At 41.2% G+C, this 23,532-nt stretch overlaps 1 protein-coding gene across 2 annotated transcripts in view; it reads right to left on the bottom strand.

Annotated features, from left to right (window-relative positions):
• Positions 1 to 5,183: 5,183 nt before the first annotated feature.
• Positions 5,184 to 23,532, bottom strand: part of LOC147709286 (uncharacterized) — a 173,999-nt gene continuing 155,650 nt past the window's right edge. For both annotated transcript variants that reach the window (XM_086927842.1, XM_086927841.1), the window contains 2 exons: positions 9,576 to 9,668; positions 5,184 to 5,895 (listed from right to left, as the gene is read on the bottom strand). In XM_086927842.1, the coding sequence (XP_086783968.1) occupies positions 5,845 to 5,895; positions 9,576 to 9,668 (144 nt within the window). In that variant the 3' untranslated portion in view covers positions 5,184 to 5,844. The remainder of the gene's footprint in view (positions 5,896 to 9,575; positions 9,669 to 23,532) is intronic.

The following is a 23,532-nucleotide window of genomic DNA, read 5'->3' as shown; positions in this document are numbered from 1 at the left end:
CATTTAAATGCATTTTTCTAAGTTTTCGCTATTTACCAAGAGGTTTGACTTCGTTGGATTCCAGCTCGGGCTTAGACTGCACATGCGTCCACTTCAAGAATGCTTAGCCAGCCTGTGGAACCGGTCACAGGGTCTACTGACCGATCTAGTGTTGGTAAGCGGCTGTACTCATCGCTCTCTGCAGTGGTGGAACACACAAAATTTGTCAAAAGGACGGCCTTTCATAGACCCGGTTCCACAGATTGTACTGACAGCGGATGCGTCCCTCACTGGCTGGGGAGCTCATCTACAATGCATTTTTCCAACTACTCAAAGACAAAGTGGTTCTTCGTACTAATCCTAAATTTTTACCTAAGGTCGTATCTGCATTTCACATAAATCAGTCGGTAGAATTACCTGTATTCTTTCCTCAACCTGATTCCGTTGCAGAAAGAGCTCTACACACCTTAGATGTTAGAAGAGCACTCTTGTACCACATTGAAAGGACAAAATCTTTTTGTGAAACGGAACAACTCTTTGCTGCTTTAGCGCCACCACACAAAGGGCAATCCAATCACCAAATTAGGTATTGCAAGATGGATTGTTAAGTGCATTCAAACATGCTATGCGAAAGCAAAGGGAGCTCTAACTGTACCCCTAGGGCACATTCCACTCGTAATCTAGGGGCCACTATGGCCTTTTTAGGAAACATTCCTATTGTTGACATTTGCAAAGCTACATCATGGTCTACACTGCACACATTCACTAAACTGTGTAGATGTGTCAGCAAGACAAAAAGCCAATATGGGTGAAGCAGTACTTAAGACACTATTTCAGACAACTTCAACCTCTACAGGTTAGCCACCTTTTTGGAGAACACTGCTATGTAATCTATGCGCAGCATGTGATCTACTGCTCACATGCCACAAACGGATAATGTTACTTACCCAGTAAGCATCTGTTCTTGGCATGTAGAGCTGTAGATTCACATGCGCCCACCCACCTCCCCGGATACCTGTAGCTGCTGCAGTTCTCTAGTGAATTTACATTTATACGCTTGGACATCTCTATTCTTTACTACTACTACATTCTCACCCTCTGCGGCAAACAACTTAGCAATGGAGTCAATGCCCATGCACACTATCATCAAAAGGAGGAGTCACCTATCTCGTGAATGGAAAGACTTCTTCGAAGAAAAACAAAGTGCAAACATCCGGACCCAACACAGCATGTGCATCTACAGCTCTACATTCCAAGAACATATGCTTACTGGGTAAGTAACATTATCCTTATTTATCCTTGTTTTTTTCCGCTTTTCAAGTGTGCTGCATTCTGGAGAAAACATATTAAGAATAAAACGCTGCTTAGGATTGTTTTTCTGCAGAAAAGTGCCCCTTCCTGCACAAAAACAATCCGGTCTACCACGGAAGCACCCTTGCACCATGGTGCAAGGGTGCCTATGTTGGTGCTAGGCTGCCGAAATTGCGCCAGTGCAGGGAGAAAGGACAGGAATGCACTTGTTGCTTAAATATGGTGCATTACTGCCCTTTTAGTTTGGCGCAGAGCGGCAAGGTGCCATGCTGCGCAGTCCTCCACCAAAATCCCATATATAAGCCCCTTAATATCTTTTAATGTACCACAGTGCAGCAACTTAAGTGGTTGCACTACATTGTACAATTGGGTGGAAGCAGCGCAGAGCTAGATTTACTAAATATAGCCTGATGCTGTCTTATCCTGCGCTGGTACACAAACAGGCTGCCTAGCACCAAGCACATATGTTGGCAGTGGCGGCTCTTCTGCTAAGGCGGAGGAAGGTTGCCCAACTGCATTTTGAGCAGTGGCTAAAGGAAAAATAAAATGATAATACCACTGTTACCAATTTTTTTCGGTTTTATGGGGAGGGGCTGGGCTTAACTGTGTCGCCGCCAGTAAGGGGAGGAGTGGTGGGCACTCAAGTATGCATGACTGTTTTGCTGGCCATCTTGTGCCGGTCAAACAGTCATGCGTACTTTGCATGTTCTCCACCAAGCTGTAATGCACAGCCTGGTGGGAAATATGCACCGGCTCCCACTGCCTGTCTGAGCACCAAACCACAGCGCTCAGACCAATCACAATGCTATCATCGCTCAAAGGTGTGTGTGTGTGTGTGCTGTCTAGCATAAATTTTGTATTAGAAAGGCAGCCTTCCAGTACAAAATCTTATGGTTAGACAAACTTTAAAACACCTCACACAGTCAATTTGTGATGTACTGTGCAGCACAAACATAATGTGTGATGAAATGTTAGAAATAAAAAGATTTCTCCAACTTTGCTCCTGTCTCAAGAAAGAAGGTGGCTACACATTGATGGCCCCATTAGAAGTGGAGCTGCAGCATTTGGTCACCAGTGAAATGGATGCAAAAGACGAGCAGGCCAGGGTTCTTGTTCCCTTGTGAAGTTGATTTAAATATCTGAGTCAAGAGCAAAGCAAGAGATATGCGCTTACAGACCACGGAAGTCAGAAAAGGCGCGTGCACTGTTCGAAATAAAAGCTCTGCCAGTTCTAACCCGGTGGCACCTGCCATGTAAATAAGTCAAAAGAGCCAAAAGATTTGAAATCCAGAGAGCACAAGGGAGGCCTATTAATAATATGACACGCAGAAAATATGAAAAGCATTTGAATTTTAGTCAAATCTTTGGGGACAAGAGCAGCTCATTATTTGAGGCTCGGGTTAAAGGAGACAATGAGCGAGAAATTCGAGGGGGTCAGGGGTGCATATCCAGTAAGCGTGCTCTGTTAAGAAGCAAGGGCAGCACCATTAGGTCTTAATTTAGTTGTGTGCATCTTAAAATAAAAATTGTGATGATTTGTTTTTACTTGTAGCTAGCAATTATGTGCTTATGGTTTGAAATGTACTGTTTCTTTTTGTAATTACAGAGGCTGGTTTGCGGTTTTACAGCAGGGGCTAACAATTTCCTACAAGGTTTGACACGATTGTTTAGTAGTAGTGTACATTACCATTTCAATTGGCAGACCCTGCCTCCACCACTCCTGAGTTATGCTGTTGTGTTTGTGCTAATGTAGACCATATGAACATTCATTTGCCTGCCTGGGGAATGTGGAGACAATGTCATTCAGCGAGAAGTTGGTGTCACTTGCTTTGCTGGTCTGGTCTGCTTGAGACGATCAGGAGTTCCGCTAAGTATAGTGGGCTGTTTCAAGTAGTAACTTGTAATTGAGAATGCAGAATTTGTAGGAAATTCTAGCTTGAAAAGGAAGACCGTGAAGGGCATGAAGTATAAGAGTAATGTGGACAGATTTTCTAGCTTTGCTCACCAATCTAGCAGTTAAGAGTATTACGATTTTGACTGGAGTCAAGATTTAATATGGGATTCTGGTCATTAAGTCATTCCCAAAGTATAATCTTAAGATGGCAAGAGCAGGTTCTGGCGACTATAGCTGATGATGGGCATTAGGTGCCTTATTTTCTTTAACATACGAAGATGGTAGTTCGCAGCTTTGGCACACTTGTTAGTTAGTCGGATGAATGAAACGGCAGGGTCATTCGTAAATCCCAGCATTTTGACTTATTTTGTGGCTAAGAGATTGGAGCCATTCACATTGAAAACATGCAGAGAGATGTAGAGAGCTACTCTCTCTACTAGAGCCCCAGGATCCCCTTGAGGTTCTTCATAAATCAGGGGTGAAGGCAGTGTCAGCGCTGGTACTGCAGCTGTGAGACAGCATCTCCCAAGGACCAAATGAGCAGTGTGATCAAAGATCTGCTACATTAATACCTGAGCAATAAAGGGCACAAGAACGGCGGGACGCTTCTGCACCATAACCCTCTCTTTTTACATGACATATCACATAATACTTATGCTGTTTTACAAGTTGTAAATATTGACTAAACCGAGTTTACATCCTCTATAAAGAGATACAGAGATCCAGGATAATTAATTTAAAACCAAGTTATGAAGCATTTAAAAGGTATACATATGGTAAATAGCAGGTTCGGTGGGAGAAAAGCAGACAGCAGAATGGGATACACATCAGAATAGGGGGAGAGTAAGCCAGACAAAGCCATCATTCATGTGAGAGCCCATAACAGAGCCATCCATCCTCAGATCTTGTCAAAGCGGTTTCAGAGTTCTAGATCACATTGGGAAGCGTCGCTAGAAACAGCAGACTTTTCATTTCACTGTTGAAATCTTCAAACTAGGGGCTTGTTCTCATAGCAGGTGAGATTGAGTTTCAGCTAAAGCCCCTGCCGCGGGTATACTCGGGCTGACAATGGTTACGAGTTCCTCTGTACCACAAGTGTATGTTTTCTGCTGAGGCGAATACTCCTGGAGAACCTAATACCAAATCCTCCCACGAACAACCCAGCAGAAAGTTGAGAGTGCATAAGGAATTTTATAGGTTCTGAAGCGTCGGCAGACGTAATGAGACAAATGCACTTTATTATCAAGGCCACTAAAATTATGTAGCACTGGATGGCCAAATTATGTAGCAGAATTGACCAAATTATATGGCAAAAAAAGTCAAATCATGCAACAAAATACAGCACAATCTAGAACATCATTATTATGTTAATTTGATATTTCATCATCTATTAATACTATCTTGGCAAAGTTGCTAATCATTTGTACCAGTTTAATACCTTGATTACAGCAAACAGCAACTCAAAGATCGTCAGCGAACCATTGCAAAGGGTCTGCCGTTGCGTGGAACCATGTGTTGACACTTCTTTTAGTAGCTTTTGATCTGTTTGTGCTAGAAACATTTTTTATGTGAAATCTGAAAGTTATGCAGGGGATGATTATTTACGTGGCAAATGCAGCAAATTCCTAATCATGCGTAAAATACCGTTGCCATAGATTCAGATAATTCCAGTGGCCCTGCTGTATTATAAGCAGGAACTTTTGTAGCATGAATGTTCACAAGTGGCACCTTGGTCCTATTGAGAGGTTGAAGATATATACTGTTGCCTAATTCACTTTATGGACCTGAGGCAGATGAGAGAAGGAATGGACCTGCTAAGATTTTAACCTATCACCGTAGTGTCAAATCCAAGCCATCACAGTGAGCCACCATCCCTGCAACACAACTGTGATCATGCAACAATGCATACCTCTAAATGTTGCTTACCAACAAAAGCAAAGTCTAAACACACATCATTTGCAAAAAGATCATGGGCTAATTTGTATAAAACTGGGAAACATTGTTTTCTAAGGAATTTATTTAGAATAAAAAATACAAGAATTTTTAAGTAAATATTTTTACATCTATTTTTCAATATTGGATTATCTTGAAAAATCTAAATAAAGACCCAGCGAATGCTTTTAACCAAAGTTCAAAACGGATGTAAAATAAAGGGCCAAGACAACGATTTCATCTACATTTCTGTGGAAAGTCACAGACATAAAAGAAACGGAACATAAGCCAACTTATCCCATTTGTTTTTAACATTTTGTTTGCAAGAAACAGGTTCCTTTAAAATCAGTAGACTTGGTCTTCAGTTCCGTAACATATAAAAGCACATATGCAGGTATCATTGTACAAAAGTCTTTTTCCAATAAAGATATGCCTCAAGTACCTTTCCCGAGACCCCAGATAAGAGTGCTAACGGCAAGCCTTACATTTCATACAGCATAGTCATTTACATGTTATTGTATAATGCTGCAATGGTAAGGATCTCACACCAGTCCTCATTGAAGAAGTAGTCAGGGTATCAGGTGTTCTTACAGCTCCATAAGATTGCCAATGCATCGGTTAACGCAGACATTTGTGGAAAAGCGCTCAAGTCTTCCCGGCATTGCTTATTTTCCATACACACCTCACTGAGAGATTAACAGCGGCTTCACTTCATTGTTAAACCTGCTTCATAAGGAAGAGTTTAGGAAATCCAGGAGCTGAGCTCGGTTTCTGTCCCTCTGCAGAGATATCAAGAACAAAATACACATTATATATCGTGTATTTCTCCTACAAACATTTAATCTTGTTGAAAAACTTCAAATCGACAACCACTGCAAAAGACGTGTTCATATCGACACATTTTTATGGACAGGAGAAATGCTTGAACACAAAACATTCTGAATTTGTAAAGAATCACAGCATAAAAAACCATTTGGAGGTGCAGAACTCCCAGAATGAAAGGGAATGCTTTACCTTCTTAATACTGCACCCGACGATGTCAGGATCAGCTTACAGTACAGTGTGATTTGTAGTCAAATAGTAAAAAGTACGCACAACCCAAATATACAATAAAACGGTAATACAGCACAACGCACTAATATATTTAGTACCCTGACTATGCACACACAATAATGTCGGTGATCAATAATAGATCAGGAACACTGGAATACTTCTTAAAGCGAAACATCACACAACAGCAACATAGTCATTAGAATGTAGCAATGGTACAACTAACATACACTGATGCTGTCACAACTTTGTAAACTCAAGGTTCGCCAGTTTCGTGACAAAACTGAGGTACTTTGAATCCAGATCAAAAACCTACTGAACAAGAACATGAAAAACACATTGAAATAAAAAAAGAACACTGTGCCAACGTACAATATAGTGTGTCATTAATATGCAAAGAAAAGGGTCAATGTCTTGTAAGGGAAAAAGAACATTAACATAAATAAATCTCCCAATTTACTCTTAGGTGATACTGTTCTGTTAGAAATGGAATCCCTGGTTGGCTGAGGAATGTACCCATGCCAGGCAGGAACCACCACTCGTGTCAGGGTAAGCTACATACACAATAAGACAGCCAGAGCTCACCCTCTGGGAGCTTGGCACAGAGCAGTCAGGCTGATCTACAAAGGCAATGTGTAAAGTATTTTTGCAGCACACACAGTAACACAATGGATATGCCACAAAAAGACTACACACAGGTTTATAAAAATAGAGAATATTTATCCGAGGCCAAATTGGACCAAAATGACAAAAATTCAATTAATTAAAGTCGAGATTTGAATTTTTAAAGAATAAACCAAAACTAGTGATTAGAAGTCATAAGTGGTCAAAAGGTTACTTGAGGTTGCGAAGGACCGCTGCAAATCCAAAGTTCAGGCTGACTGCAATCTTCGATGGCTGCCTACAAAACCACGACAGGTTCCGCTGAAGAAATACCTGGGATGAAGCTTTTTTCAATGTTGAGAGTCTACTACGTCATCGTCGAGCCACGGAAAGGGGGTCCAGTGTCGGAGTCGGGCTCCGTTGAAGCCGAGCTGCTCAGGCTGTAGAACCGCAGTCATCAGGCTGCCTATGCGTTGGAGTCTAACGGCGATGCCACGGAATCTCTCATACAGTCGATGTAATGCGTCGGGTTTTGATGAAAACAGCTGCAGAACCCACTTCTGAGGCCCAGAGCTTGTAGGGGCATCCCAAGCAAGGATAGGACTCGCAGAAGCACCAGCAGAATTGCAGGAAGTCTTTTGTGTCCCTGAGACTTCAGAAAACAGGAGGCAAGCCAGCAAGCCCTTGGAGACCACTTGGAGGGAAGGCGAAGTCCTTCCAGCAGAGTCGGGGAGCAGCAAGCAGCAGGGCAACAAGCAGAAAAGCAGTCTTTCCAGAAAAGCAGTCCAGGTGAGTCCTTTAAGCAGCACTTTGTCTTTCTGACAGTTCAGTTCAAGATCAAGAAGTGTTAGTTTTTATGGGGTCAGAGACCCATTACTTACACTCAAAAGTGCCATTGATGTAGTGGGTGACATCAAATGATCTCTGTGATGTGCACAAGGATGCCTTTCAACCCAGTCCTGCCTGCCAGGCTAAACCTGGGGGTTAAATCAGTGCTTTGTGTGTGGACAGGATACTACATACGGAAGTATAAGTGCCTGTTTCTCCCATTCCTCCTTGCCCAGGAATACCCATCAGAATGCAGATGAGTGCTCAGAATGCAGATGAGCCTCACTTTCCTGTGTTAGTAGCTGTCTACAGGGAATGCACAAAGTGCAGCTGTCATCCAACCCAGAAGTGTAAAGGAGACAGGCTGTCAGGCACAAAGAGCATCAAGTAAAGAGAAGTATCCACTTTCTAAAAGTGGCATTTCTTAAAACAGGAATGCTAGATCCAACTTCAGCAGTAAGGAGGATTTAGTATTACCATTCCAAACATATGGCATATGGAAAAGCTTCTCCTCTGTGATCAGGAATTACAGCTTAAAAGTGTATTTAGGAATTCCCAATGCTGGTCTATGAGAGGGGTAGGCCGCACAGTAGTAAAAAAAAACGAAACATGCTGCTTGTCGCTACCAGCACTTGCAAAACATACAGGTACATGTCCTACCTGTTACTTACATAGCGTCCTGCCGTTAGGCTTACTTAGGGGTGACGTATATGTAATAAAACAGGAGTTTAAGGCTTGGCAAGTAGTTTTAAATGCCTAGTCGAAGTGGCAGTAAACTGCACATACAGGCACTGCAGTGGCTGTCCTGAGACATGTTTGAAAGGTTACTTCTGTGGGTGGCACAACCAGTGCTGCAGCCCACTTGTAGCATTTAATTTACTGGCCCTGGGTATATAGTATACCACCTTACAACTGACTTGTAAGTAAATTAAATATGTTAATCAGGTATACACCAATCACACACATGTTATGGGAAGAAGCTCATGCACTTTAGCACTGATTGGCAGTGGTAAAGTGCACAGAGTCCCAAGGCCAATGAAAGAGGTCAGCACAAAGAGTAGGAGAAACGCAAAAAGTGTGGGATGTCCCTTCAGAGTGGCAATTTTTCAAAACGATCCCTTAAAACGGGGATACTTCAAGATTTGGAGACCCTGTAAGTTCATATGTAGCAATTATTCTCTTAGGAAGGACTAAGCTCAGTGATGAATGGTGTGAGACCACAGTTTGAACCACAGCGACAAGTGCAAGCCCCGCAAAAGGTGACAGCTTTTAACTACACTTCCCTTGCAATTCTGTTAGCCTGCAAACCAAAAAGACGGACCTCCAGTAAAGGACACGCTTTACGAAGAACAAAATAATTAATAATTGGCAGAGTAAGGCAATGTGCACACCAAGCAAAGTCATCACTGTGGTTACTTAAACAGCCATCCTTCTATTTGTGGTGTATGGTAGAGAGGACATTAATGCACCTGTATGTGTCTCAAAATAGAAAAATATTAGATAAGGCACCATATCGGAGTGCCATTCAAACTAGACTGATGTAGAAGAAAATGTATTGCTTTTCAAGAATAATACATAATACATTACTTTTGACTGGTAAAAATGAAAAATCTAAAACATCTTGAATCAGATTTATATTGGGATCGCCAAAACGAGGTAGGCAGTAAACATGTTTTGCAATCTCACAAAGTTCTGAAATTTTCGAGTGAAATGTTTGATTAAAAAAACAGTGGCTCAAGGGAGAGGAATTAGTGTCATAAGGCGCTAAACCAAATGTGCTGCAAAGAAAATGGAAGAGGGGGAAAAAAATAGATTGGTGGATTAATGACCTTTTCAAACTGGTGGATTAATGACCTTTTCAAACTGACAATCCTAACAAACATGTCCCAGACCAAGCTACTAGCTCTCAATAAACTAGCTCTAACCGTTCAAAACATTCCGATTGGTATTTTAATTACATTTTCTACATGGGATTTACCTCTTTGTCCTCTTTAGTCTTCTTTATTTTCATCTTGATTTTCTTTCCTGTAATCATACTGTAGTTCTCGTCTTTCTTTTTCTCCCTAAGAAACTACAATATAATCAAAACAACAAGAACTTAGAAGGAGAGTGTGTGCCTGTGGCATGCTGCAAAATACAGAAAACAATTATTTTACAAAATCATTTAAATGAGTAGGTACACGAGTAATCCTTGAAGATCTCCTGGCAATGACAGGATCAATGACAGCACGATGTGACGAGGTACCTGCGGGTGAAGAACTGGACACAGGAAACTTAGAATTATCAACCAAGTCCTTTTTGATCACCACAACCCTGTTCAAGTTCCAAATGCGATGATCAGCTGTTTTGATCGCATTACCCAAAACTTTGATAACTTGTATAGGTTTCAAGAATGAAGCAGACAACATTTTATTTCTCTTACAGGGATTTCTAACAGCAATGGGAACACTATGTACCTTACAACAAATAGGTACGGCATCCTTCTTCAACTTAATGTGGTGATTTTAGTTCTTCAAACAACCCAACTTTTCAGTAAAAACATTAGGAAAATCTTTTTTCAATTTATCTGAAAAGGACTCATCAGAGTTTTGATTTACATTGACAGCATTGGTATTAACAAAAGGAAAATCTTTCAAGATGATGGGGGGAGAGGAATTGGGATCTAACATTACTCCTAAATCTTTTTGATCAAACCAACTCAAAATGTTGTCTCCTCTTTGTGAAATGTAAACTTTCGAGTTAGTAAGTCTTCCTTTGTAATCAAGGTTTCCTAGAAGTACCCTAAAAGCTCTATAGGTTTCCTACCGTAAGCAAGTGGTTTAATATCCGGATGAAACATCTTAATATTTCCCCGTAAATACTTGAGATAAAATTCTTTTGCCACAATGGTGATTTTGGCACCTGAATCAAATAACACCTTAATGGAATGACCATTAACCAAAATTTCATCAGTAGGACAGTTCTTTGGTTGAGGACCAAAAACTACTTGGACTAAAACTTGACCACAGTCAACATTTTCATCACATTCACTTGTCTCATCAAAATCATAGAAAATCTCATTAACTTTTCCTTTGTACTCCCTCCCCTTGCAAGCAATAGTGAAATGTCCCTTTCTCTTGCACTTGCTACAAGTGGTTTTCCACCCAGGACATTGCCTGTCGTTTGCAAAATGTCCCATTTTGCCACATCTAAAGCATTTCACTTGTGCAAAATCAAATTTCTTATCTGGTTTACCATTGAGAGATTTGTTACTGGTTACATCCCTCATACTACTTTTCTGGCTAGTATTCTCCTTTGTTATATTCGAGGTCTTAATAAGATTAACAGCACTTTTGTCTTTGCTTTCACCATTTTTTTTATAACCTCTACACATTTAATAGAATGTTCAATTCTTTTTGCTATGGTAATCACATAATCTAAGTCAGGCTCATCTTTCTGCCATAACTCTTCTCTAACACGTTCAATGCTGCACCCCAGCATGAATTGATCCCTTATTCTTTCATCAATCGAGGCAGCAAACATACAAGATGATGCTAATTTTCTCAACGCAGTTATATAATTCTCTATGCTTTCCTCTTCAAGTTTTAACATGCGACCAAAATGATATCTCTCTAAAATAGTAGATACCTTTGGAAGGTAATGCTTGTCTAGCATCTCTATACAAATTTCATACTCGTTTAAATTCCTATCTTGTATTTCTGGAAGGTGATTGGATCTTTCTACTTATGACAGCTATCCTGTGGATGGGATCCTATACCTTAATAAATACTTAATTTACCCTTCAATCATCGTTTGGACCTCTTTAGAGTGCCTTACTGTAACATACTCACAATGACTAGAAGGTGTTGCCTACAGTTGCCAGTATCTACGTTTCCATCACAGCAAAGTGATGACAAAAACAACCACTGGCATGATTGGTCTTTGGTTTAACAGCGACCTGCTCAAACTATAAATGAGCAACAATCTGGTCATCGCCATTGGAACTCGTCACACCGAAAGCCAATGTGTACTGCGTAGGCAACACATAAGTTGAGAAAGGTATGAATGTTACTTCTTAGCTGGCCTAAGATGTACTTTACAAATACATTTAGTATGAAAAATGGAGTCTGACAAGTGTGGCTCCTTGGGCCCAATCTTTTTAGAGTAGTTTTTAGACCGTGTATTTAAACTATTCAAGATTATTGACAATGTCAATGTACCTTCCCAAATGACTGACCCACAGAATGTCCAAGACTGGTGTATTCTGGGGTCTCAATACGAAAAATTAGAAGTTGTTTTGAATCAAATCGCATTTGGTGCTTTACATTTGCCATCCTAAACTTGTCCTGGATAAGTAAACTGCAGCCAAGGTCTGGGTGTTTTGCTCAATGATCATAGCAATCTTTCAGCACCTGTGCAAAGAGGTGGAATACAAAACCACGGATGATGGCTGTCCTATGGATTAAAACCGAGCCCTGACAATTTAATTCAACTATCGTACAGCATAAAAAAAAAGTATGTTGGCAGCATACTACAAGAACTGCAGCGTTGGAGCACAGTTTTTAATCCTACAACAGATTTTGGTTAAATCTGCAGCAAAGCAGGAATTTGATGGTTTCCAACTATTACATATCCATTCAAGTACCAGCTTTAGTTTATCATTATTTAACATCAGGCCATCGGTCACTGGAATGCCCACCTTTTCCAAGAATAACTTAGGGGGCAGTGCTTTTGCTTCCTTGACTTATTTTCTTGGAGACTGGCAATGGTTCTCACCAAGCCTGAAAATGGATATATGATGTAAAGACATCAAATTTGAAAGTAATGCCCTTTTAGGATATGGCATGCATCTTGTAAAGATAGATCTATTCAGAATATAGATCGATATAGCATAAACTGCATTCCCGATCAAGAATTCCTGTTGATAGAAAAGCCTGCAGCAAGACTATCATCTGCAAGTCCAACTATACATTGCCTACAGACACAACAAAGCTGTCTCACTGAAGGTGACAGTCCTATAGTGTTATGACAAAGTTGAAGTGTTTACAGCAATTAGGAAACATCAACATCTTCTTAGTAAAGACAAGAAGCTTAAAATGCAAAAAGCAGAGACATTACATAGGAAGAGACCTTGATCTCCCAACTACCCAGACATGTGCTAGTCCACGTCTCAACAAACGTGCAGCCTGACGTCAAACTCCTTTGTACTGAGACAACTGTAGTGATCTGGAGCACAGAAGCTTCTAGGCGGCTATTGGATCACGAACATCCCCCAACAGGCAACCTTAGAGGCAGTGGAATCCACCCTGAGGTTGGAAGAATGGACATCCCCCACCCCGATCTCCTTTATCATGGAATTAGCTAACATAGCCCTCACGGAGAATTTCTTTAAATACGAGTCACAACTATACCATCAGATCTGTGGAACGTCTATAGGTTCAACCTTCGCGCCGAGCGTGGCCTGTATATACATGGCCGCCTTTGAGAAATATTTCATCTAATCTCCAGAACACAACCCATTCCTTGAGAACCTCACCCTATGGCGTCGTTAAATTGACGATATCCTGATTTTTTGGAAAGGAGACCGGACCAGCTGCAATGCCTTCGTCACATGGATCAACCTCCAGGATCCATTCCTGAAATTCACAGGGACCATCGCTGAAAATTCAATACCTTTCCTGGACCTCACAATCATGCTGGGCCCGACAGGAATCTCCACTACCCTCTACAAAAAAGAGACTGACAGAAACAGCCTCCTGCTCTACAACAGCCATCACACCAGGGCACTGAGAGATAACCTACCGTTTGGCCAATTTCTCAGACTTCGCAGGAATTGTACCTCGACTACTGACTACCAACGGGAGGCGAACATCTTGCAACATAAACTTCAGGAGAGAGGTTACCCGACAAGATTACTGAAACAATCGGTGAAGAGAGCACTCAACAATAACAGAGAATCTCTCCTTGAAACCCACACAAAGGAGAAAGAGGATATCATTACCTGCGTAACGTCATACACCAAAAATTCCTGTTTCATCAAAAAAACAGTGAACACCCACTGGGGTATTTTGAATTCGGTGAATTTGGACATTCCCCGCCCTCGGTTTGCCTTCAGAAGAACCACGAATCTTAAGGACCAATTGGTTCATACCCGACCGAGGAAAACGAGCACCCGTTCTCAGAACACACTCTGGGACTTACCCCCAGTCGTGGGACATTTTCGGTGTGTCAATTGTGTTGTCTGTCCTCAAACTACACAAACAAAATCAGTCCAACTCTCGGACACCTTCACATGGCACCTGAACAGACACACGAACTGTAATAGCAGCAAGTGCATCTATATGCTGACCTGCCCCTGTGGGTTGAAGTATATTGGAATGAAGACACGCACGGTCAAGGTACGCATTATGGAACACAACAGCAATATCCGCTGCACCAAGACCCATACCCGGCTTTATGAGCATTGCAAGCAACAAGGCCACGCCGCAGAGGACATGCAGTGGGTGGTCTTGGAATGGCATCCCTCATCAAACCAACAGGCCCTATATAGAATTGAACAGAGATGGGTACACCGCTTGCATTTAGACACTGAGGGACTGAATGACTCCGTCCCCTTGAATATGCTAACTAAATAAACTTAAACTAGAATGACATATCTCCCTGTCTCAATGCCGACCATACCCATAGTCAGTGTACCTGTATGTCACTGTCTCTACACACTGACAGCACATACCGACTTTATTACCTCCAAGATTTTATGATACTCCTTGATACGCTGCCCTGCTTTAGGTTCCTGCATTGCAGCTTTGATACTTCTAGAGATGAGCGTGCCACTCAGCATAACGACACCCAACACTTTTGGTCCTTACGTGATTTTGTCACCCGATTACTCCAACATAGTAGTATTGTTGTTACACACCAAGATACGCTGCCCTACCTTGGATTCCTGCATTGCAGCTATGATGCACCTAGAGATGTACTTGCCACTCGAACATAACGACTCCCAACACCTTTGGTCCCGACATAATTCTATCACCCATCGGTCAGCTCCTACCCCCTGATCATAACGATAAATATGACCAGACCTGCCATTGTTATGGACTAAACGTCAGACCACCACGCTACTTTTTCCGTTCTAAAACGCTCGATATGAGGGACAAAACTAATAATACAGGCACTCTTAAGGGTTCCTTACCCCACTCCAAGATGGCGCGTTAACCTGAAGCGCCGACGCATACACGTCATTACCAAGCACCAGGTCTCCGGACCTGCTTGGCCGGTTTGCCAAGTAACCAATAGCGGTACTCGCCCCCTAATTACGGCCTGATCATAAAGATCAATATGACCGATCCTGCCATTGTTACGGATCAAACGTCAAATTACCACGCTACTTTTTCCATTCCAAAACGCTCGATATGAGGGACAAAACTAAAAATACGAATACTCTAAAGGTTTTCTGACCCCCCCTCCAAGATGGCGCGTTAGTCTGAAGCGCCGACGCATATACGTCATTACTTCGCACCAGACCTCCGGCCCTGCTTGGCCGCGTTGCCAAGCAACCAAAAGCGGTACACGCCCCCTAATTACGGCCTCGAGGACGGACATTTAACGGCGCCTGACACAACAGAAGAAGGCCAACTTTTCTACGTGCCGAGCCACGTCGGTGTGTGGGATTAGGTGTAGAGAGGTAGAGTCCTCGCGCTGCAAAGGTAAGGGGGTTCGATGTGAAAGGCTTAAGTCCCTGATACTATCCGGGCCCAATGGACCTTCGGACGAGGCCCTCTGGGTCTTGTTTATCCGCCACCCAGAGGTTCCAGGAGACTGCCCTCACCCGGGTTGGTGGCGCTGGTGTAGGACTCGTGGAGCCCTCAGGTCCCCGACCACCGCGGTGGCTATTCTCGATGGCTACCTCAGTTTTTCAGCCCTGTACCTCCGACACCGAGACACAGGGGGTACCTTCCGTACAAGGTGAACGACAGTTCACGCATGAGAATGCGCTGTGGTTGTTGTGGGGGGCCGATCAATATCCACTGGGTCTCCACTCGGGCTGCAGCTTGACCTGAGTGGTATGTTTTTACTGGTGCCGACGGTGGTGGGCAAGACCACAGTGGTATTGTTGGTCGTGTCCGCCCGCAGCACAGAATTGTTCGTCCCTGAGGAGTTGCAAACGCTCTCCTAAAATCACTTTCCCTCCGTCTCTCTCCCCCCCTCACCCTCTTCCCCCACTTATCTTTTACAGATACTTACCTTACAGCGCAGGTCCCACGAGAACAGTCTGTGGGGACCAGCACCAGATACTGAGGGTAAGACCACCAATGATAAGTACTTTTATCTCCCCCCCCCTAACCTTTTCTTAGAGCTCATATGGCGTCTCATTCCTCATAGCACCAACCAATATAATCTGACATATGTATGAGTCATGAAATATTTGTTGGAAACCCAATACGGCCGAATCTAGCCATCTTTTAATTCTTTATAGATGTTAAGAATTCCTTTCTTGTCTCTCTCCATCTAATTATTAATTCACATATCCCGGGTGGGTGAAAATCAGCGCTCCACACTAGGGGTCTAGGGTCTCTATACTTATATACAACATTGACTTTCGATATGTATAAGTCTGCGGAGAACATTCATTACTTTATTTTTCTCCCTTTAGGGTGGATTCCTACGCAGGAACTCCTCCTGCTCCGGTCTTTGACCCCCCAGGTTGTATATTCCACACTCCCTAGCCCACAGTGGGCTCACTATAAGTTTATGAGCACAACCTAGGTCCTGAAGAATTGCCAATAGGGCATGAAACATGTTGACCTGTTCATAGGCGAGGGTTGAAGGGGACCAATCCCCATAGCTTTTGGGTCCCGGTACCCCTCCCTTCACCTATTTTAACAAGGTAGTTAGCTACATGAATAAAGTTATCGGAGTAGACTATACTAACCTTTTTTAACACACATCCCCTCACGCTCACTACTTCACCACTTGGGCCCTTCACACACACTCAATCAACGGCCAAGGAACAAAAGAACTCCACAAAAGTGTAGCACTACGTGCTACCCGTCAGGCATTGCAGCGCCGGCCTGACGCTGGAGCAGGAAGCCGATGATGAAACGAGACAACCATCTGGCAAAATGACAATAGCCATGAAGCTAGTAAGTTGTGTGAGGCATCCCTAGTTCCGACAAGGGACACCTTTCCCTGACCCTTGTTTATACCTTTATTTAGAGAGAGGAAGAGAGACCACCCCGTTATACTAACTACTCCCTGGGGAACTGTGTGCATCATTTGGTTATAGGCTATTGGATCCTGACTGTCTGCTGTTAGTAAGCAAGGCCACAATCTGAACGTCATCTAGGATTCATACCTACGGACAACATTAACGCCCAGAAGAACCATGTTGAAACATTTTCAAACTACAGGTTTTAATTCATAACTGGAAAAGCCCATGACAAGAGGGTAAAGTAACTTAAGAGCTGATTAGAATCCTTTTGATGAATGTAGCAACGTGGCTTATCATCTCTGTAGTTCATTATTTTTCAATGGAAGAGTTTCCCAGAGGCAGCTTGAGAACCAGTGCATGGCATACTCTTCTCTATGATACATTCAGACTGATAGTTTATCAGTTTCCATTGGCTCTTTAATTCAGTTCCCATGGATATTCTAAATGCCAGTATCCTCTACGTCCTTGGGAAAACTAGCCACCTTTAGACTGAGTTGAATACAGAGCTAAGTATTTTCAAAATAAACAAATGTAACCAGCGTTCGTTAGTCATTGTACCTCAGTCTGTATTTTTGGACCCCCATTAGCCCGAACATTCGGTTACGAGCAAGGTTACACCCAAGTAGGCAAAAGGCCAATGCGATTACATAATAAGGTACGACTAAATAACACGGATTACATTTTTTCTTTTTGAAAATAAGTTTCTCTGTATTCATTTCTTACGAGAAATGTGGATTCCCGAATTCAATAACAATGCATTTTTCACTTAATGACATGAGTTTGTTAGGTGAACAGTTTATTCGGAAGATAATTATTTCTAGCGTACATTTGTGAAATAAATAGAACAATCGACCGACATCTAAACAGGTGCAGCAGCAACATTAGTCGGTTTTCGTCATGAACTTCATACAAAACAACTGTATGTTTACCATCAATGAATTGTACTAAGCACTTTGTTTATTTTTACTGCTCATGCCATATTACACTTTTAGTTTGACGAAGGTCTGTTTGAGACCAAAATGCATTACTAGGCATCTTGTCCAAGTATTAAGGCACTATGGAATAATATGCCCGTGTGCTGGAGTTTTTGGGGCTTTAAACGTAAATAGTGATTTGTGCAGACTTAATTGATTACTGGACCGTGAAGCACGCCGCGCATACAAACATACATAACAGTGACAAAGACCATCTCTTGGTCGAGACGTTTGGTGGTGGTAATGGTCGGAGGAACTATGCTTTATTAAAAGCTCCTTTAAACCCACACGACTTCTGGAGTGCAGTGCAATCTTTTGATGAAGCAATTAACTGCGAGGTATGGTCTGACCTCGACACGAGCACCAGCTAAGCAAAGTGCGCACAGATAATAGACCGTTTGTTTTTGAATATATCATGTGATCAAGACCGGGTTTACCCGGTCGAAACAAGTCATGATGCCATGATGGAAGAATGAAGCACTTTTCACTTTGAACCTACGGTGTGGTCTGTACCTGAATAAGCGTGGATTCCTGATATATATATATATATATATTACCTACTGGCGGTCGCCAGTAGGTATATATAGTTAGGATTTTTTCCCTATGGGATTTCTGAAAATTCTATGCCTAATAACTTTGGCGTTTGTGGACGGAATTGGCTGAAATTTTCAGGAAAATGGCACATTTTGTTTCTGAGCAGCTCCAGGAAATTTGGGGGGGGGTCGTCAAGGGGGGGTTGAGAAAAAAGGGGGGTCCCAAAACGCGTTTTTAACATTGAGTTTTCCATAGGGCGGTTGGACTCACTTTTAGCTCGAACGGCTGAATGGATTTGCACGAAACTTGGCAAAATTGTAGGGACTGTTAGGCCGATGTGCCTTTGCTAGGTCTCAATATATGTGCTCCAGTGGATTTTGTAACAGCGCTCCGGGCAGCGATCTGGTTCGCGTACTTTTCGCGTAACGGAACTTTGCGCACGGAAAGCTGATTGGCTCTTCGGTGTCTGTCAACATTCTAAACAGTCCGGTGCGGCCGCCATCTTGTCTCTCGGTAGGATCGAGAGATAAGAGGAGGCCAAAACAAAGGGGGAAATTTCCATAAGGGGGCATAGTAGATCCTCCCTGACCCCCTAGGTTTTATGTGGAGGTTTTAAAAGGGCCCAGCAGGGTTAAAAAAAAATGTTTCTTTTTTTTTTTTTCGCGATGAGCGCCTAGTACGCGAACCGGAAAGCGTTCTAGGCAGCGTACTTTAAGGATAATAGAATGATATACTTTTCAAAGACTAAATGTTAATTGTTTGTTGTTTTGTTTGTTGTTTTTGTTTTCTTTTTTTTAATTTTTTTTTTAATTTTTATTGTTTTTCATAATTTATTAAACTTTCTAACATTTCAGTGTCTGAAATGTCATTATTTTCTTGAAATATTGTTTGCAAGCTGTGGGGTTGTAAAATGTCCTCATTTGCAAGGAGGGCATCTACTGCTTGGACACATTGCAGCAGTTCATTATCCAAGCTTTCATCCATAAATTCCATGTCAATTTGTTCAATCAATTCCTGGCTGCTCTCTTGCAGGTCCATTTCAAAAGAAACTTGGTTTTCGCCTTCCATTTTGCCTGAAATTTGGATTAAAAAATATATATTAGTAGAGATAGGGCACTGTTGGGAATAATTTTAGATAGGCATTTTTTATCAGTGAATTTATCTTTGGGCAGTGTATAGTATCAGAGTGGAAATAGGACTATAAAAAAGTGTATGTGATTTAACCAAGACAAGTCAACTCCATTCATAACTATAACAGAGAAGTCTATCTAAATACATTACTAGTACAGAGGGATAGTGTATATCTAGCAGAAAAAGTCTACTATATTAAGTTATAGTGTACAATATACTTCAGTTTTAAAAATAACAACTTACCTTTACAAACAAGTTGAAGAGTTTAGTGATAATTCAATTGTAATGTACAACAAGAAGTAGCAGTCAAAATGGCTGTGTTTCCTTCTCTTCCTTTATATATATTCAAGTATATAACCAATCAAATGTCAGGTAATAAAAGTAGAAAATGAAAGTAACATTTTCATTGGTTGTCAATTCCAACACTTCAGATGTGTTTTGTGAAGTAATTTACCTCACGGTATTTGGAGAGGTCTAAAGGCTAAATGGCTAAATTAAATTTCAATCAAATTTGTGAAAATGAAAGGGATTGTTATGTAGTATGAGCTAATTTATATTTGGTGAGAGTGTCTCTAGTCGTTTTTCTGTGAATCACTTTCCCACCTTTTTTTTAGACCGCTTCCCGGAAAGCGGTCCGGTCCGCGAACTAGGAGCGTAACGGGAGTCCACCATTTTGTGTTTCGGTCGCATCAAGGTATAAAATGGAGGGTAAATAATGTTCTGAATGGGTAGAAGGGGGCATGGTACAAGTAGTTTGCCCCCCTACGTTTTCTGAGGGTGGCTGAGGAGGACTATATGTGCGAAGAAAAAACATTTTTTTTAAAAATTTTGCGCGGTTAGCTTCCAGTTCGCGTACCGGATAGCGCTCTTTGAGCGTAGTTTGTTGAAAATTACAGAAAAAAGTTAGAAAAAAAATAATAAAAGTGTGTGATCAGATGAAGGGTAGCTCTGAGAAGAGCTTTTGGGTTTATGGTACATTTAGGTACTTATAAGTAGGTACCAATGCACAGTCTTAAATTCAGAATGAAAATTCTGTTGCCTTCATCTGAGAAGTGAACTCCATCTCCTCTGTAGATATCTTGCATGTAGTAACGCAAGTTATTGTTGTACAGAGAGCCCATTCCATGGTCTCTCATGAAAGCTGAAACAGATTTGTTTACATGCTTCCTCGCTTTCTCAATTTGTGGAGAAAATTGGTTGGACCACCTCCATTTCTGTCTTTGGCATATATTGGAATATACCAAAGCAGTTTGAGGAAAAAGTGCCATTAATTGCTCCAAGGTGTCCTTTAAAAGCATTTCCAGACCTACCCCTGTCAAAGTGCCCAAATCATTACCTCCACAGTGCACTATTAACAGGTCAGGTTTTGGCAAATGCATAAAGGTTTTCACCAATGGTATCAATTGGTGACATTTTAATCCTCTTTGGCCCAACCACTTAATTTCCACATCCTGTAAATTGAGGTTGTGTAAATTTCTGTTCTCAGCATACCTTTGAGCCCAGTGGATGTAACTATGTCCAACAATCCAGACCTTAAACATGGTGGGAGAAGGTTGTTCTGCAGTCAGATGAAGTGTGGTAATGAAAGGGCAGTTGAAACAGTAGGAGTTTGTAAAGAAAAAAAACTGTGGATTTCCAATGCTAATGAATCATTAGCAGTGATTGGTGCATTTCCATTTCTGAAAACAGAAAGTTAGGGTGCATGGATGTGTTCTTTGAAAGATGTAATTTGAATGGTCAAGGAAGAAACATTTAATGAAAGATTGCACTGGATACGCAGGTGCACTGAGAGTTCAGAGTTCAATTGAAACATTGTTGTGTGAATTTGCAAACATGAGAGGTCTTCCAGGAGGTGGTTGCTATGGAAAAAAGGCAGAGAGGGCAGAGGGGGGAAGGGTTTTGATTTGAAAAAAGTGAGGGAAGAGTTATGATTGGCTAATATGAGAGATATGTGAAATGAATATCTGTTTTTCTGTGCTTTCAATAGCTGCAGCCTCTGGAGTGCATCGTTTTTCTTCTGCTGAAGACAATTTGGTGTATTTCTGAGACTGTTTTCAAAACTTAAAAAGTATTTGCTAAGGTGAGAAAAGATTTATTTATTTTAGAGAGAGAATAGTATGAATTAAGGAGAAAATGATGAAGAAAGCTGTGTTTTTAAACTGTGGCTTTGTCTGTAGTGATATAGAAATAGATTTTGTTACTTTGAGAAATTGTAATTGCATATTCGGTGTAGCATTCTGGCATGCAGTAACACAAGTTATTGTGGTACATGGAGCCCATTCCATGGTCTGTTATGTAAGCTGAAACAGATATGTAGTTTTTAAAAACGAATTTAGAAATCAATTACATTTCTGGATATGTACTGCTAGAGCTTCATAGGTTGTTTTGGGTCATATTTATAAGGCATTTGAGTGTCTATTATGCTATTTTACGTTCTTCATGGTGCAAATTTCTTGTAAATACGCTGCCACTTGTGCTTTGCAAATTTAGATTTTGATTATGGGAGTGACATAGCCATGTTAATAATGTGCAAACAATGGTGGTAGGGCATTCAAGAAAACGCTTTCCTGTGTCTCTAGGACATTTTCAGTCCTTTCCTCTTGAAAACAGGTATACAATTGATTTATATGCTGTGTTTAAAAACGAATTTTGAAATCAATTACATTTCTGGATATGTACTGTTAGAGCTTCATAGGTTGTTTGGGGTCATATTTAGAATGCATTTTAGTGTATTTGATGTTATGTTTACCTTTTTAAATGGAAAGTGTTCTTCATGGGGCAAGTGTCTTGTAAATACGCTCCCACTTGCGCTTGGCAAATTTAGATTTTGATTATGGGAGTTACCTAGCCATGTTAATAGTGTCCCAAAAATGGTGCTAGGGCATTCCAGAAAACACTTTCATGTGTCTGAAGGACATTTTCAGTCATTTCTTCATGAATGCAGGTATACAATTAATTTATATGCTGTGTTTAAAAACGAATTTTGAAATCAATTACATTTCTGGATATGTACTGTTAGAGCTTCATAGGTTGTTTTGGGCCATATTTATAAGGCATTTGAGTGTCTTTGATGTTATGTTTTCCTTTTAAAATGGATAGGGTTCCTCATGGGGCCCTGAGCAGTTCATAGCCATGTTATTTAATGGGAAGTGGATAACATGGCTAAGAGCATTTGCTGGAAAATGCATGAATATCGCTGACTGTTCAGCGATATTCATGTATTGCGGCCGTTTTTTTTTGCATTTGCGAGCAGTTCTTAGCCATGTTATCCAATGGAAGGTGGATAACATGGCTAAGAGCATTTGCTGGAAAATGCTTGAATATTGCTGACTGTTCAGCGATATTCATGCATTGCGGCCGTTTTTTTTTGCATTTGCAAGCAGTTCTTAGCCATGTTATCCAATGGAAGGTGGATAACATGGCTAAGAGCATTTGCTGGAAAATGCATGAATATCGCTGACTTTTCAGCGATATTCTTGCATTGTGGTTTACCTTTTTAAATGGAAAGTGTTCTTCATGGGGCAAGTGTCTTGTAAATACGCTCCCAATTGCGCTGGGCAAATTTAGATTTTGATTATGGGAGTTACCTAGCCATGTTAATAGTGTCCCAAAAATTGTGTTAGGGCATTCCAGAAAACACTTTCATGTGTCTCAAGGACATTTTCAGTCATTTCTTCATGAATGCAGGTATACAATTGATTTATATGCTGTGTTTAAAAACGAATTTTGAAATCAATTACATTTCTGGATATGTACTGTTAGAGCTTCATAGGTTGTTTTGGGCCATATTTATAAGGCATTTGAGTGTCTTTGATGTTATGTTTTCCTTTTAAAATGGATAGGGTTCCTCATGGGGCCCTGAGCAGTTCATAGCCATGTTATTTAATGGGAAGTGGATAACATGGCTAAGAGCATTTGCTGGAAAATGCATGAATATCGCTGACTGTTCAGCGATATTCATGCATTGCGGCCGTTTTTTTTTGCATTTGCGAGCAGTTCTTAGCCATGTTATCCAATGGAAGGTGGATAACATGGCTAAGAGCATTTGCTGGAAAATGCATGAATATCGCTGACTGTTAATAATTAGTAGGGCATTAAGTTTT

Source organism: Lissotriton vulgaris, chromosome 6 (genome assembly GCF_964263255.1).
Source record: "Lissotriton vulgaris chromosome 6, aLisVul1.2, whole genome shotgun sequence".
NCBI classification, from domain to species: domain Eukaryota; kingdom Metazoa; phylum Chordata; class Amphibia; order Caudata; family Salamandridae; genus Lissotriton; species Lissotriton vulgaris.
The sequence above is the reverse complement of the archived record's forward strand: the minus strand, read 5'-3'. Positions and strand labels throughout refer to the sequence as shown.